The sequence below is a fragment of the Diadema setosum genome, chromosome 20, assembly GCF_964275005.1.
Source record: "Diadema setosum chromosome 20, eeDiaSeto1, whole genome shotgun sequence".
Classification (NCBI taxonomy): domain Eukaryota; kingdom Metazoa; phylum Echinodermata; class Echinoidea; order Diadematoida; family Diadematidae; genus Diadema; species Diadema setosum.
The window spans coordinates 104,050-115,670 of record NC_092704.1 but is presented as its reverse complement, the minus strand read 5'-3'; the positions used below and the strand labels follow the sequence as shown (position 1 = coordinate 115,670).

General features: G+C 39.7%; 1 protein-coding gene across 1 annotated transcript; it reads right to left on the bottom strand.

Annotated features, from left to right (window-relative positions):
- Positions 1-4,615: 4,615 nt before the first annotated feature.
- LOC140243781 (retinol dehydrogenase 7-like) lies at positions 4,616-10,835 on the bottom strand. Its single transcript, XM_072323451.1, has 6 exons — positions 10,806-10,835; positions 9,425-9,565; positions 8,229-8,455; positions 6,972-7,230; positions 6,064-6,233; positions 4,616-4,806 (listed from the first exon to the last, which is right to left on the bottom strand). Exons 2-6 carry the CDS (start codon positions 9,529-9,531, stop codon positions 4,616-4,618), a joined length of 954 nt encoding a protein of 317 aa, XP_072179552.1. The 5' UTR covers positions 9,532-9,565; positions 10,806-10,835.
- Positions 10,836-11,621: the final 786 nt, after the last annotated feature.

Below are 11,621 nucleotides of genomic sequence, written 5' to 3'. Positions count from 1 at the left end.
TAGTACCTTAGTTTGATCGAATAGAATCATTCATTGCAGCCCGAGGCTGAATTACAAATGATTTCCCAAAGTCAATCAGTGTCAATCAGTTGCAATGAAAACATCTCGATGGAAGAATTTCATGAATTTGAATAACAAAGCAGTACACGCTGCATGCTATAAGGATTAGAACCAACACTTGTTGTCGGGCGAAAGCTCGGTGGTCTAGTGGAGATGACGCCTGTCCGGTGATCAGGAGGTCGTAGGTTCGAATCCTGCTCGAGTATGTACGCCCATGATTTTTTATCATGGCTCTTACTGAAACACTGATCAATTCAGTGCTTATTTACGTCGATGTAGGGCAATTTGTCAATCAGTTGCAATGAAAACATCTCGATGGAAGAATTTCATGAATTTGAATAACAAAGCAGTACCCGCTGCATGCTATAAGGATTAGAACCAACACTTGTTGTCGGGCGAAAGCTCGGTGGTCTAGTGGAGATGACGCCTGTCCGGTGATCAGGAGGTCGTAGGTTCGAATCCTGCTCGAGTATGTACGCCCATGATTTTTTATCATGGCTCTTACTAAAACACTGATCAATTCAGTGCTTATTTACGTCGATGTAGGGCAATTTGTCAATCAGTTGGAATGAAAACATCTCGATGGAAGAATTTCATGAATTTGAATAACAAAGCAGTACCCGCTGCATGCTATAAGGATTAGAACCAACACTTGTTGTCGGGCGAAAGCTCGGTGGTCTAGTGGAGATGACGCCTGTCCGGTGATCAGGAGGTCGTAGGTTCGAATCCTGCTCGAGTATGTACGCCCATGATTTTTTATCATGGCTCTTACTAAAACACTGATCAATTCAGTGCTTATTTACGTCGATGTAGGGCAATTTGTCAATCAGTTGCAATGAAAACATCTCGATGGAAGAATTTCATGAATTTGAATAACAAAGCAGTACCCGCTGCATGCTATAAGGATTAGAACCAACACTTGTTGTCGGGCGAAAGCTCGGTGGTCTAGTGGAGATGACGCCTGTCCGGTGATCAGGAGGTCGTAGGTTCGAATCCTGCTCGAGTATGTACGCCCATGATTTTTTATCATGGCTCTTACTAAAACACTGATCAATTCAGTGCTTATTTACGTCGATGTAGGGTAATTTGTCAATCAGTTGCAATGAAAACATCTCGATGGAAGAATTTCATGAATTTGAATAACAAAGCAGTACCCGCTGCATGCTATAAGGATTAGAACCAACACTTGTTGTCGGGCGAAAGCTCGGTGGTCTAGTGGAGATGACGCCTGTCCGGTGATCAGGAGGTCGTAGGTTCGAATCCTGCTCGAGTATGTACGCCCATGATTTTTTATCATGGCTCTTACTAAAACACTGATCAATTCAGTGCTTATTTACGTCGATGTAGGGCAATTTGTCAATCAGTTGCAATGAAAACATCTCGATGGAAGAATTTCATGAATTTGAATAACAAAGCAGTACCCGCTGCATGCTATAAGGATTAGAACCAACACTTGTTGTCGGGCGAAAGCTCGGTGGTCTAGTGGAGATGACGCCTGTCCGGTGATCAGGAGGTCGTAGGTTCGAATCCTGCTCGAGTATGTACGCCCATGATTTTTTATCATGGCTCTTACTAAAACACTGATCAATTCAGTGCTTATTTACGTCGATGTAGGGTAATTTGTCAATCAGTTGCAATGAAAACATCTCGATGGAAGAATTTCATGAATTTGAGTAGCATTTTGTAGCCAATGTACAATATAGGTAAAAAAATCAAGTTCAAAGGTCAAAGAAGTCAAAGGTCAAAATTCTGTGTAGAAGTTTTGAAGCCCTCACCTAGTGCCGTCACATAAAGCAAACGGAATCAAAATCGGGTTAGAAATGGCGAAGGAGTAGCATTTTGTAGGCAATGTACAATATAGGTCAAAAATCAAGGTCAAAGGTCAAAGAAGTCAAAGGTCAAAATTCTGTGTGGAAGTTTTGAAGCCCTCACCTAGTGCCATCACATAAAGCAAACGGAATCAAAATCGGGTTAGAAATGGCGAAGGAGTAGCATTTTGTAGGCAATGTACAATATAGGTCAAAAATCAAGGTCAAAGGTCAAAGAAGTCAAAGGTCAAAATTCTGTGTAGAAGTTTTGAAGCCCTCACCTAGTGCCATCATATAAAGCAAACGGAATCAAAATCGGGTTAGAAATGGCGAAGGAGTAGCATTTTGAAGCAAAATGTACAATATAGGTCAAAGGTCAAGGTCAAAGGTCACAACTGAAATTCTGTATAGAAGTTTCAAAGCTCCCATGTAGTGCTATCATATAAAGCAAACAGAATCAAAATCGGGTTAGAAATGGCGAAGGAGTAGCATTTTGAACATTTTGATCACACACGGACGCACACACGGACGGACGGACACACGGACGGACACACACACGTACGGAGCCCGTTTCATAGTCCCCTGCTCGAACTCGTTCGGCGGGGACAAAAAGGAGAAAATTATCAATGAAACAAATTAGAGCCTACGTAAATTAACAATGTGAAATACTGAATGACACTTTAATCATAAACAAAGGTATAATATAATTATGATACATTTCATTTTCCATAGGCAAAAGAAAACAAATGACCATTAACTTAAAATTAAAATAACTGAGAACAACATCACCGCGAGTAGTTCTAATTTGTCATACATTGTACATATGAAATTGAAATACCCATAACTAATAAAATTACTATTCCATGCATTTAGATATCTGAACTATTGAAAAAAAAAAAAAAAGCTTATAAACTCGTTAAAGGGATGGTACAGTATTGGTGGAGATGAGAATTGGGCTTTTAACTTTTTGAGAGATACCAAGAAACACTTATGATATAGTTCAGAGCATACCATTTTAAGAGGTATTCAAAGTTTATTTTATGAAAATCAAGTTTGGAATGACTGAAACATCCAAAAACAAAGTAAAGCAAAGCGATCCTAATAAAGTGTGGGTCCCACACTTTATTAGAATCGCTCTTTTTTGGATATCTCAGCCATTTCAAAATCAATTTTCATCAAATAAACGTTGAATTCCTCATAGAATTACATGATCTTCCACATTTCATAAGAGGTTTCTCATTATCTCACCAAAAAATGTTAGAAACCTGAAATTAGGTCTCAACCAAAACTATACGATCCCTTTAACGTCCACCTTCTGCAATGTTAGTTTATTTTCATATCATATATATTTTGCATAATTACATTGTATTACAAAATTAATGCATTTCAAAAACAAAATTGGAATAAAAAGTCGGTAAAAGCGACTGCTAGGTGTCCGCCACATCTTTTACAATTGAACGACAAAATAAATTAGTTAATACGGGGTACAAAGTTTCAAAATTTATGACGATTGGATAAGAAAAAAGGAATGTTTTCAAAACACTCATTTAGAACAAACCACAAATGAACAAGGATGGTGACATAACAGCTTTACCTGAAGAATGGATGGTTAGGGCTCAAGGAAGCAGAACAAAATAAGAAAGAATGTATGAATTCCCCAAAAGAGAACTCAAGCTGTATTGCAATAGAATATATTTATTACATTCCTTCATTTCTGACATACACTGTATGCAAGCCTTCGATGTTATCATCTTTCTTCAATGTAATATGTTTTGGGTTTTTATGAGTAAGTATAGGTTTCTATGTTCGAGGACCACAAAAATCTATATTGAACTGTCGAGTCATGTGTACATGGTATGAAATTACTTCCCTTTGTGTGGCAGGCAAAATGTCGCGCACATTGCTGGGCCGGCGCAGTGTTTTCAAAAGTGTGGGGGCCCACTTCCGGGTTTCATGAGCTAACAAGCAAAAAAAAAAAAAAAAAAAAAAAAAAAAAGGTCCTCAGCTCATCACCCTGTCCACTTCCGGGTTTCTTCAGCTGACAAGCAAAAAAGGAAACTTACGTACTTCCGGGTTGAAAAAAGTGTGGGGGCCCAAAGTGATGACACCTTATGTACTCCTTTGTATGGTGCGCAAAAAGTGTGGGGCCCCGAGGCCCCACGGCCCCCACGGCTGCGCCGGCCCTGGATTGTATTTAAGTGGGTGATAATGAAACTAAAGTCTTTCAAATGTTTTAGACAGCATGTCAACTATTTGAACTGGACAAGACTGAGGAGGTGGTTCCCATTATACCAGGGGTACCAAAATGAATGGTGATAAATGTAACATTACAATGTAAAAAGAATGGAATGGACATCTTCTGCGACGGGGAATTGAGGTCGTCGTTTCACAATACTGTTATGCCACATTGAATGCCCAGGGAGTCTGCAGAAGTGTGCCAGTGTACTATGAAGATCTAGTACTGACTGCTCACCTTTGAGAATCCAATGTGACAGCAATCAATAGTTGAACTATAACTTCATCCGACAATTCAACGGTTTGACTGAAATTACTTTACTTGAAATGATATAACTAAAACAGTTTTAAAGCAGTTTACAAATACAGACAGCACCGTTTTGGCAAGTCAACCCAGTAACCTGCAAGTACTCTTTGTGTTATTTAGTGTGTGTGCATGTGTATGTGTGTGTGTGCGCGCGTGCGCGCGCGTGTTTAAATGGAATGCGAAGAGTATAAAGAGATTGAACCGTTTATGGGACGAGGATATCGGCAAGACGAGTCGGCAGAAGAGACATGGGAATCCAGGCAAACTTGGCGTCCCAGCCCACCACGTAACGTGTGCGTGGCCACTTGGCGAAGAGGGCGTGCTCCATGGTATCTGTCACTTTCTGAATGTCGGTTGAAAGAAGCGACGCAATCCCGGCAAGTTTCGTATTGAGATCTTGGTTTGAAAACGAGAAAGGAAGTGGCAAGTAGAATGTTTATTAGGTGGCAAGAAATTGTTATGCTCTGCAAAATCACCAATTACGTTTTTAAATCATGTCCATCAGACACAGCCAACGAAACTGACATTCCTGTCCAATAGAGTGACGGTCCCGTAAGTTGGCCAATATTGTATAACCTGGGACCCGTTGCTAGAAACTTTGAACGCTGCAGCTTGAAAAATAAAACGCAAGTCCCCAGAACCGCACTCAACTTTGTGTGTTTTAACGCAAGTGCGTTGCTGAAAAGACTTCTGTTTGATTTCCTTTGCAAATATCAAAGCAACATTGATGTACAAAAAGCAACTTTGCGTTTGATTCTGATTCGTTATGGTCAATGAGTCTGCCGGAAAAAAGAAATGATTGCCTTCACCAGTTTGCTGATATTATGTTCAGCAAATGTTCAGTGGATTGTGTATGGTAAAACCAGTTTCCAAAACAATGCAAAAATAATATGAAGGTCAACTTTCATCACCTATAAATGATAAGTTACATTGTCTGTAAAAGTCCGGAAACAAACGACAGCAAGTGTACGGCGTCTATACGGAGGGAGACCGAGCAAAGGGTCGGAGGGGGATGGTGTACATCCCCCGGCCATTAGAGGGAGCTTTTGCATTTTGTTTTCAAAGTGAAATTCATATCAACGATCTGGCGCACACTTTCGACCTGACTTTAATTGGAATATCCGGAAATTTGTGTAAGAGTAAAAAGATGTGATGTGTAGTAAGAAATGCCCACAGGAGGGTGGTTTTGCATTTTCAGAATCTAAATTCAACGATCTGGTGCACACTTTGGGTAAAGTATTACACTATGGGTAAAATATTTTGACAAGTTTAAAGACGTGTCAGCCAAGACTGAAAAAAAAAACAGAAACTTTTTCTTTTCTTTTTTTTTTCTTCTTCTTCTTCTTTTTGTAACCCGGTTTCAGAGGAGAAGTGGCAGCAAAACCTCCCCTCTTCCCCTTCCGAGACAAAACGACTTCCCTGTTCCCATAAAGTCGGCTCCTTCGCTTTCAAACGTAGAGGCGGCCCTGTATCTGTTGCATCTGGCATAGAAACTATTCTGAGATTATCTACATTTTTGTAATGGAAACAAACTGTAACTGAAGATAAATACATGACTTGAAACTACTCCTTGAAAAGGATATCACAAAATAATATATAGAAGCAGCATGAAATAGTTTATAAAGCATTGTCATGTCATGCGATCAGACTTACACGTGTTAAGCATCTCCTCCGGAAACTCCAGTTGTTCTTCCTTCGTAAGTCGTTGCCAACACGATGTTACAGACTTCGTGGCTACTTCCCTTGATCCTACGTTTGTTGCGAAGAAGCCTGGTTCAATGATACTCACTTGGATTCCATAGCCCAGTGTTCTCACTTGTCGGCTGCAACACAATGACATCCATTTACGATTTCAATTTAACTCGTATTTTGTCCATATTGACCATCGTTTAATTGAACTCGAGTAATTAACTTTTTAAGTAGTGCTGCATTTACCAACCAGTTGCCTTACCCTTCTTATAGCTCTGTAATTGGATGTTGCAGTTTTCTCTTAGGCAACCGAATGAAATTCCCGTGAAGAATAAACAATCGAGCAAACGTAATGATCAAAGAATATATTGTAAAATATACATGGACACCAGATTGTTATGTTTGTGCAGTTTGATAATCATAAATATGCTAAACTGTAGAATTGTACGTTGCAAGATTTCACCCAGAACCTCATTACCACCATTGATGTGACACTCTGTCGGTCCTTCTGACAGGTCCTACTCTCATTCCCAAAGCATCATTACCGACATCGCAATCCCCACGGTCCCTAAGATATTTTTTTTTCTCAAGTTCACCTGAACAGACCTTAATAATTATGTGCAAGTAACATATCAGAAACTACCTGACCTATGTATAACCCAATTGCTGTCTGACACCCAAGCAAGACAGTCATGTGTGATTACTTGTACCAAAGTCATACAGTAACGTACAATGGCGTAAAACATATCGGATCCGAAATCGATAGTCCTATTTATGCGATGCTTTTTGATATTCATGAGTAATCTCATAGACATGTTGGAAATATTCTGTGCCAGTTGAAAGCAGTTTTTCAAGACAAAACTCTCTCTCACCGAACGACGTCAGAAAAAGCTTCCAGTGCGAACTTGGACTCGCAGTAGCCACCCGTCATGGAGGCCAATCGTCCAGCACAACTCGTGACGTTGACCAGTCGACCACGACTCTTCTTAAGAAGTGGTAGGAAGGTCAAAGTGACATCGATAGCTCCTAACAGGTTGACAGAGAGAACTTTTCTGTAGTCGTCTAGTTTACTCCACTCCACGTAGCCAGTGAGATTGGCTATTCCAGCGTTGTTGACCACTCCCCACAATGCTGTAAAATGACCAGTGAAAAATGAGGTATTTTGCCTTTGTCGTTGACATAATTATTATCAAATATTTTGTTTTATACAGCTGTCTTTTGTGATTAACTTTTTCAAGTTTATAAGTAACTTTCTTTTTAAACTCATTTCAAGGGCCAGTTGATAATCTTTCTACATCACATATAAATGAATCACGACATCTAGACGTCATAAACAAAGAATCGTTGGCGTATTTTGTTTTGATATCCATTACGTCCCTCATAACTAAGTATTTATGTAAGAACAATGGAACCTCATAATCTTTTTTTTTTTTATAGGGCTATGTGTACATCAATGTGACTGTGAAGTGACCAGAGTGATAATAATAATATCGACGTTTTCCATGCAAGAGGTTCAGGTTACAGGTTTGGATGGTCCAAAGAATTCCACATTTCGCAATTTCACAAACAAACGTTAAAGGTCCAGTTTACCTTTGGGAGCAGTGATTTCATAAATGTTCAAGATATCACATTTGATGCATATGTGTAGGTCTGTTGTATCATAAAACATCCTACCATATGAAATATTTGCAATAAAACCTAAAATATAAGGAGATATCAGGGTTTTTCTCAATAAACCGTAACTGTATACGGTTTAGTCTGGAAACATTTTTATTATAACTATTGTTCACATTTTGTGTATCTAACAACACTTAAAATCGATTACACGGATTCAAATTTTGACAGTGGTTGTTTCTATCCCTAACTCACATTTTAGAACTATTTTAGAGCACTAATGCTTTCATCTGCAAATGGTAAATTATGCCTTTAATATTTGTACACACATGCACGAACATAATCCGGTATGCAATAATAAAGAGAGATAGGTCCTATACTAATTTCATATAGATTCCTAAAGGCGTCTGGTCCTTGCTGCAAAAATAAATAAAATTATGGTGTATTTGTTCTCATTGTGTTTTCATTTTCTCTTATGTCGTGGTTTTATCTCATCAAAATACTTTGATTCTCACCTGCTTGGCGTGGAATTATTTTCTTCACCTCTGTGAAGACTGAAAGCACACTTTCGTGATTGGTTACATCCATCTGAAGTATGGTAGTGCGCTCAGAGGTCGCATCCCGCAAATTGGTACAGCCCTGTTCAGTCAGACATGTAGCAATCACTTTCACACCTTTGGTATCGAGCTGCCTGGCAAGGCCATTGCCAAAGCCCGTGTCACATCCAGTGATAAATACATACCTTGAAGAAAACAGGGAATGAAATCACATTTCAGTGTACTCATCATGTACATAGTAATGATATAGCTTAGCATGTGAGTCTAATGAAGTCAGATCAACGGACACAGGCCCGTAACTATATATAGGATTTTTATGGGGGGAGGTGTTTAAAATAGGTGGGATTATTATGTGGGGTTCAAAATTGGAAATAGTGGACCTTTCTGAGGGAGGTAAGCAACCAAGCGGGATAGGGTCTCACCCTGGAAGGGGTATATTTTGGACCCTGCTCGCTAGCCGGTGGGGGGCGGTTCGTTCGAACCCCCTGAACCCCCCTTAGTTACGGGCCTGGTACAGTTCAACCACACGATGGCAAATATACATATATATATATATATATATATATATATATATATATATATATATATATATAGTTGTGAGTTAAAGTCGAATCAGTTACAGGTATGATGTTGAGGGAAAATGCCGGAGCAACGTCTGGTCTATACTCGGTGAAACGTATCATAATATTTGCGCTTTATATTTTGGAGAGCCGGTTTTAGTACAATGCGCAGGCCTGATGTTAGAAGAGACGATACGTACGAAAAACGGGCGAACGTTCACTTCGCAGATCGTAACTCAAATGTGGATCTTCACATAAAATCCACTAGAACGAGTCATAATTTCTATCACAGCAATAAATTTCCTATCCTAGCGGAGACACAGGTTTTGCGTGAATTCAACTAGACCTTATCTATACTTAGCTTTACTATATACTTACTCTTAGCATTGGGAAACATTGCTATCTCATAAATTGAGACTTGATAGCAAAGAAAATAACCTCTCGTGGATATAGCTTTCCCGTGGTAAAGAAAAGAATGGTCTACCATTTCATTTACAGTGGTAATAGGACAAGCTAAACTCAGGCGGTTATTATGAGCTCATTATCGGGTAACATAAACATGACAAATTTGACAAATTCTAATTCTATACTTACTTGTCCTTCGTGATGTTTGCGATGTAAGATCTCCTCAGCCATGCTTCAAGTAGTTTAGCCACAACAGATATCAGGACAAAACCGAAAGCTACTAGACAAGCACCCATGGTAGATACACTGGTTGCTCGTGTCCTGTTTGCTCTATATATAAAAGGTAAAATAGTCTGAATAACGTTGAAAGCATAAGCTAACGTTACATGTGACTGTGATCAATGCCATTTCAAATTCTTTGTATTCATATATTATGCGAATCATGGCACACAAACTCAATTCATTTCTGCCCCTCTTCAATCTCATATCTCTCTCCGGAGGTTGTAATTGGTTCGTGGTGTTGAAACATACGGATTTAGAGACATGTTTGAACCCCATTGAGCTTCTCTATACACTAAAGCTCAACATTATCAGGGCCCTGGCCAGGAAAGCACGAAATAACTTCACAGTCTTTTCCCCCTTTTTGTTTGTTTGGCAGCTGTAGACAGCTAGTGTATTATGACCCTATTGTGTTACCTCTCGGAGTCATGCAGTCTTTCTCACCCTTGATTGTTATTATTCTCCGACTCTGATGGCCGCTCGTTCTAACACACACACTATACAAACTGTAGTTAGCTACAATGGCTGGATGAGTTACAAGAAAAGAAACGACATGCATGATTGCTTTCGTGCACTGTGCTATGAAATCAAGGAGGGTAAACGACTGCTATCAAAATAAATTAGATGCTTCTTGTAGTTTGAAATGATCAAGATGACTTCTGTAGAAAATAAGTTCTCCGTGGTGCTTGACAATCAAGTTGCCTTTAAGCAGCATGATTGTGTTGACCTTAATACACCAGTCCTAGATCAGGGGCGGATCCAGGAATTCCGTAAAGAGGGGGCGTGTTTACAAAAATAAAGGGGGGGGGGGCGCACGCACCCCTCCCCCATTTTTTTTCTTTTTATTTCTTTTGTTTCAACAAAAAATAAAGGGGGGGCGTGCGCCGGTTGCTGTCCTCCCTGGATCCGCCCCTGCTAGATTATCCTCTACCTCTGGGCGTTAAAGTATAAAGTAGTAGGTAACAATAATATTAACGACAACAGTATATTCATGGCTGAGAATAAAGACATGTACAAACGTGCAGTGTATGTTACCAACAGAAAACGTTCGGACACTGAATACTTTACATACAAACAGTCTGTTGTAGAGACCTTGGACCTGGCATCTGCACGCCTGCACACTCTGTAAGCTGTTTATCGTAAGCTGTTGATACAACTTTACATTAGATACACGAGGTCTATAGGCCTACTCCCAGCGGCCTACATAGCTGAATTCCGTTAGCGCTTTCATCTCACTAATACAAGCGTGTACATTTGAACTTGAGAATACTTCCTGTATTCAAGTACATACCTTCTAGTGACACTGTGGTTTTACCCTCGAGCTGCTGGTACGACAGGCTTACGCTAATAAGTATAGAGCCTGATGGCCGATGAGCTCTTGTTTGCGAGATATCATTAGACATGTTAGCAGAGTCGTCGAATGAACTATCAGTGGCGGATCCAGGGATTTCCGTATGGGGGGAGGGAGGCGCCTTTCCAAAATTAAATGGGGCGCACGCCCCCGCCTGCCATTTTTCGGCTTTTTTATTTCTTTTCTTTTGACCGAGAGAATAAAATAATAAATAAACCGGGGGGGGGGGGGGTGCCCAGTGCGCATCCCACTGGATCTAGCGGCCTGAGTACAGCATTCTGCAACGCCAACTAAACTTACGTCATCTAATAATCACTGTCTCAAACGCAAATACACACTCGCACAGGTTACAATGAAAGACAACAATATTATTCCTGTAGAATGGAGACTTGCATATATGAGGTGTCAATATCTGAATAGCAAACTATTAATTGCATTATAGACTAAATATGTTTACTACATTAATTACTCATTGTAGAGAAGAACAACGTCACGCTAGTTATGTTAATATACTAGATTTTAACTCGTAAATGGATCTAAAACCACTTATTATAATTGTACGTTAATTGAAAATTGAGTAATGTCAAATGGTTTCTGTATTATTAACTGTTAAGAACTAGGGGAAGAAGAAATTCAAGAAACTAGCAAAAGTCCTGTCTAAATTTGGCAGTAACCTGATCAGCAACAATATCAACAAGAGTGCTCGTGGAACGATTTTTATTCCCTGATTTCCTTATCTGAAACAGGATGCTAGTG

Coding starts and splice junctions, on each gene's coding strand:
- LOC140243781 (XM_072323451.1), bottom strand. CDS start 9,531: ATGGGTGCTTGTCTAGTAGCTTTCGGTTTTGTCCTGATATCTGTTGTG. Junction 8,456..9,424: donor GCAAACATCACGAAGGACAA/GTAAGTATAGAA, acceptor GTTTTCTTCAAG/GTATGTATTTATCACTGGAT. Junction 4,807..6,063: donor GGAGGAGATGCTTAACACGT/GTAAGTCTGATC, acceptor TTTCAAACCAAG/ATCTCAATACGAAACTTGCC.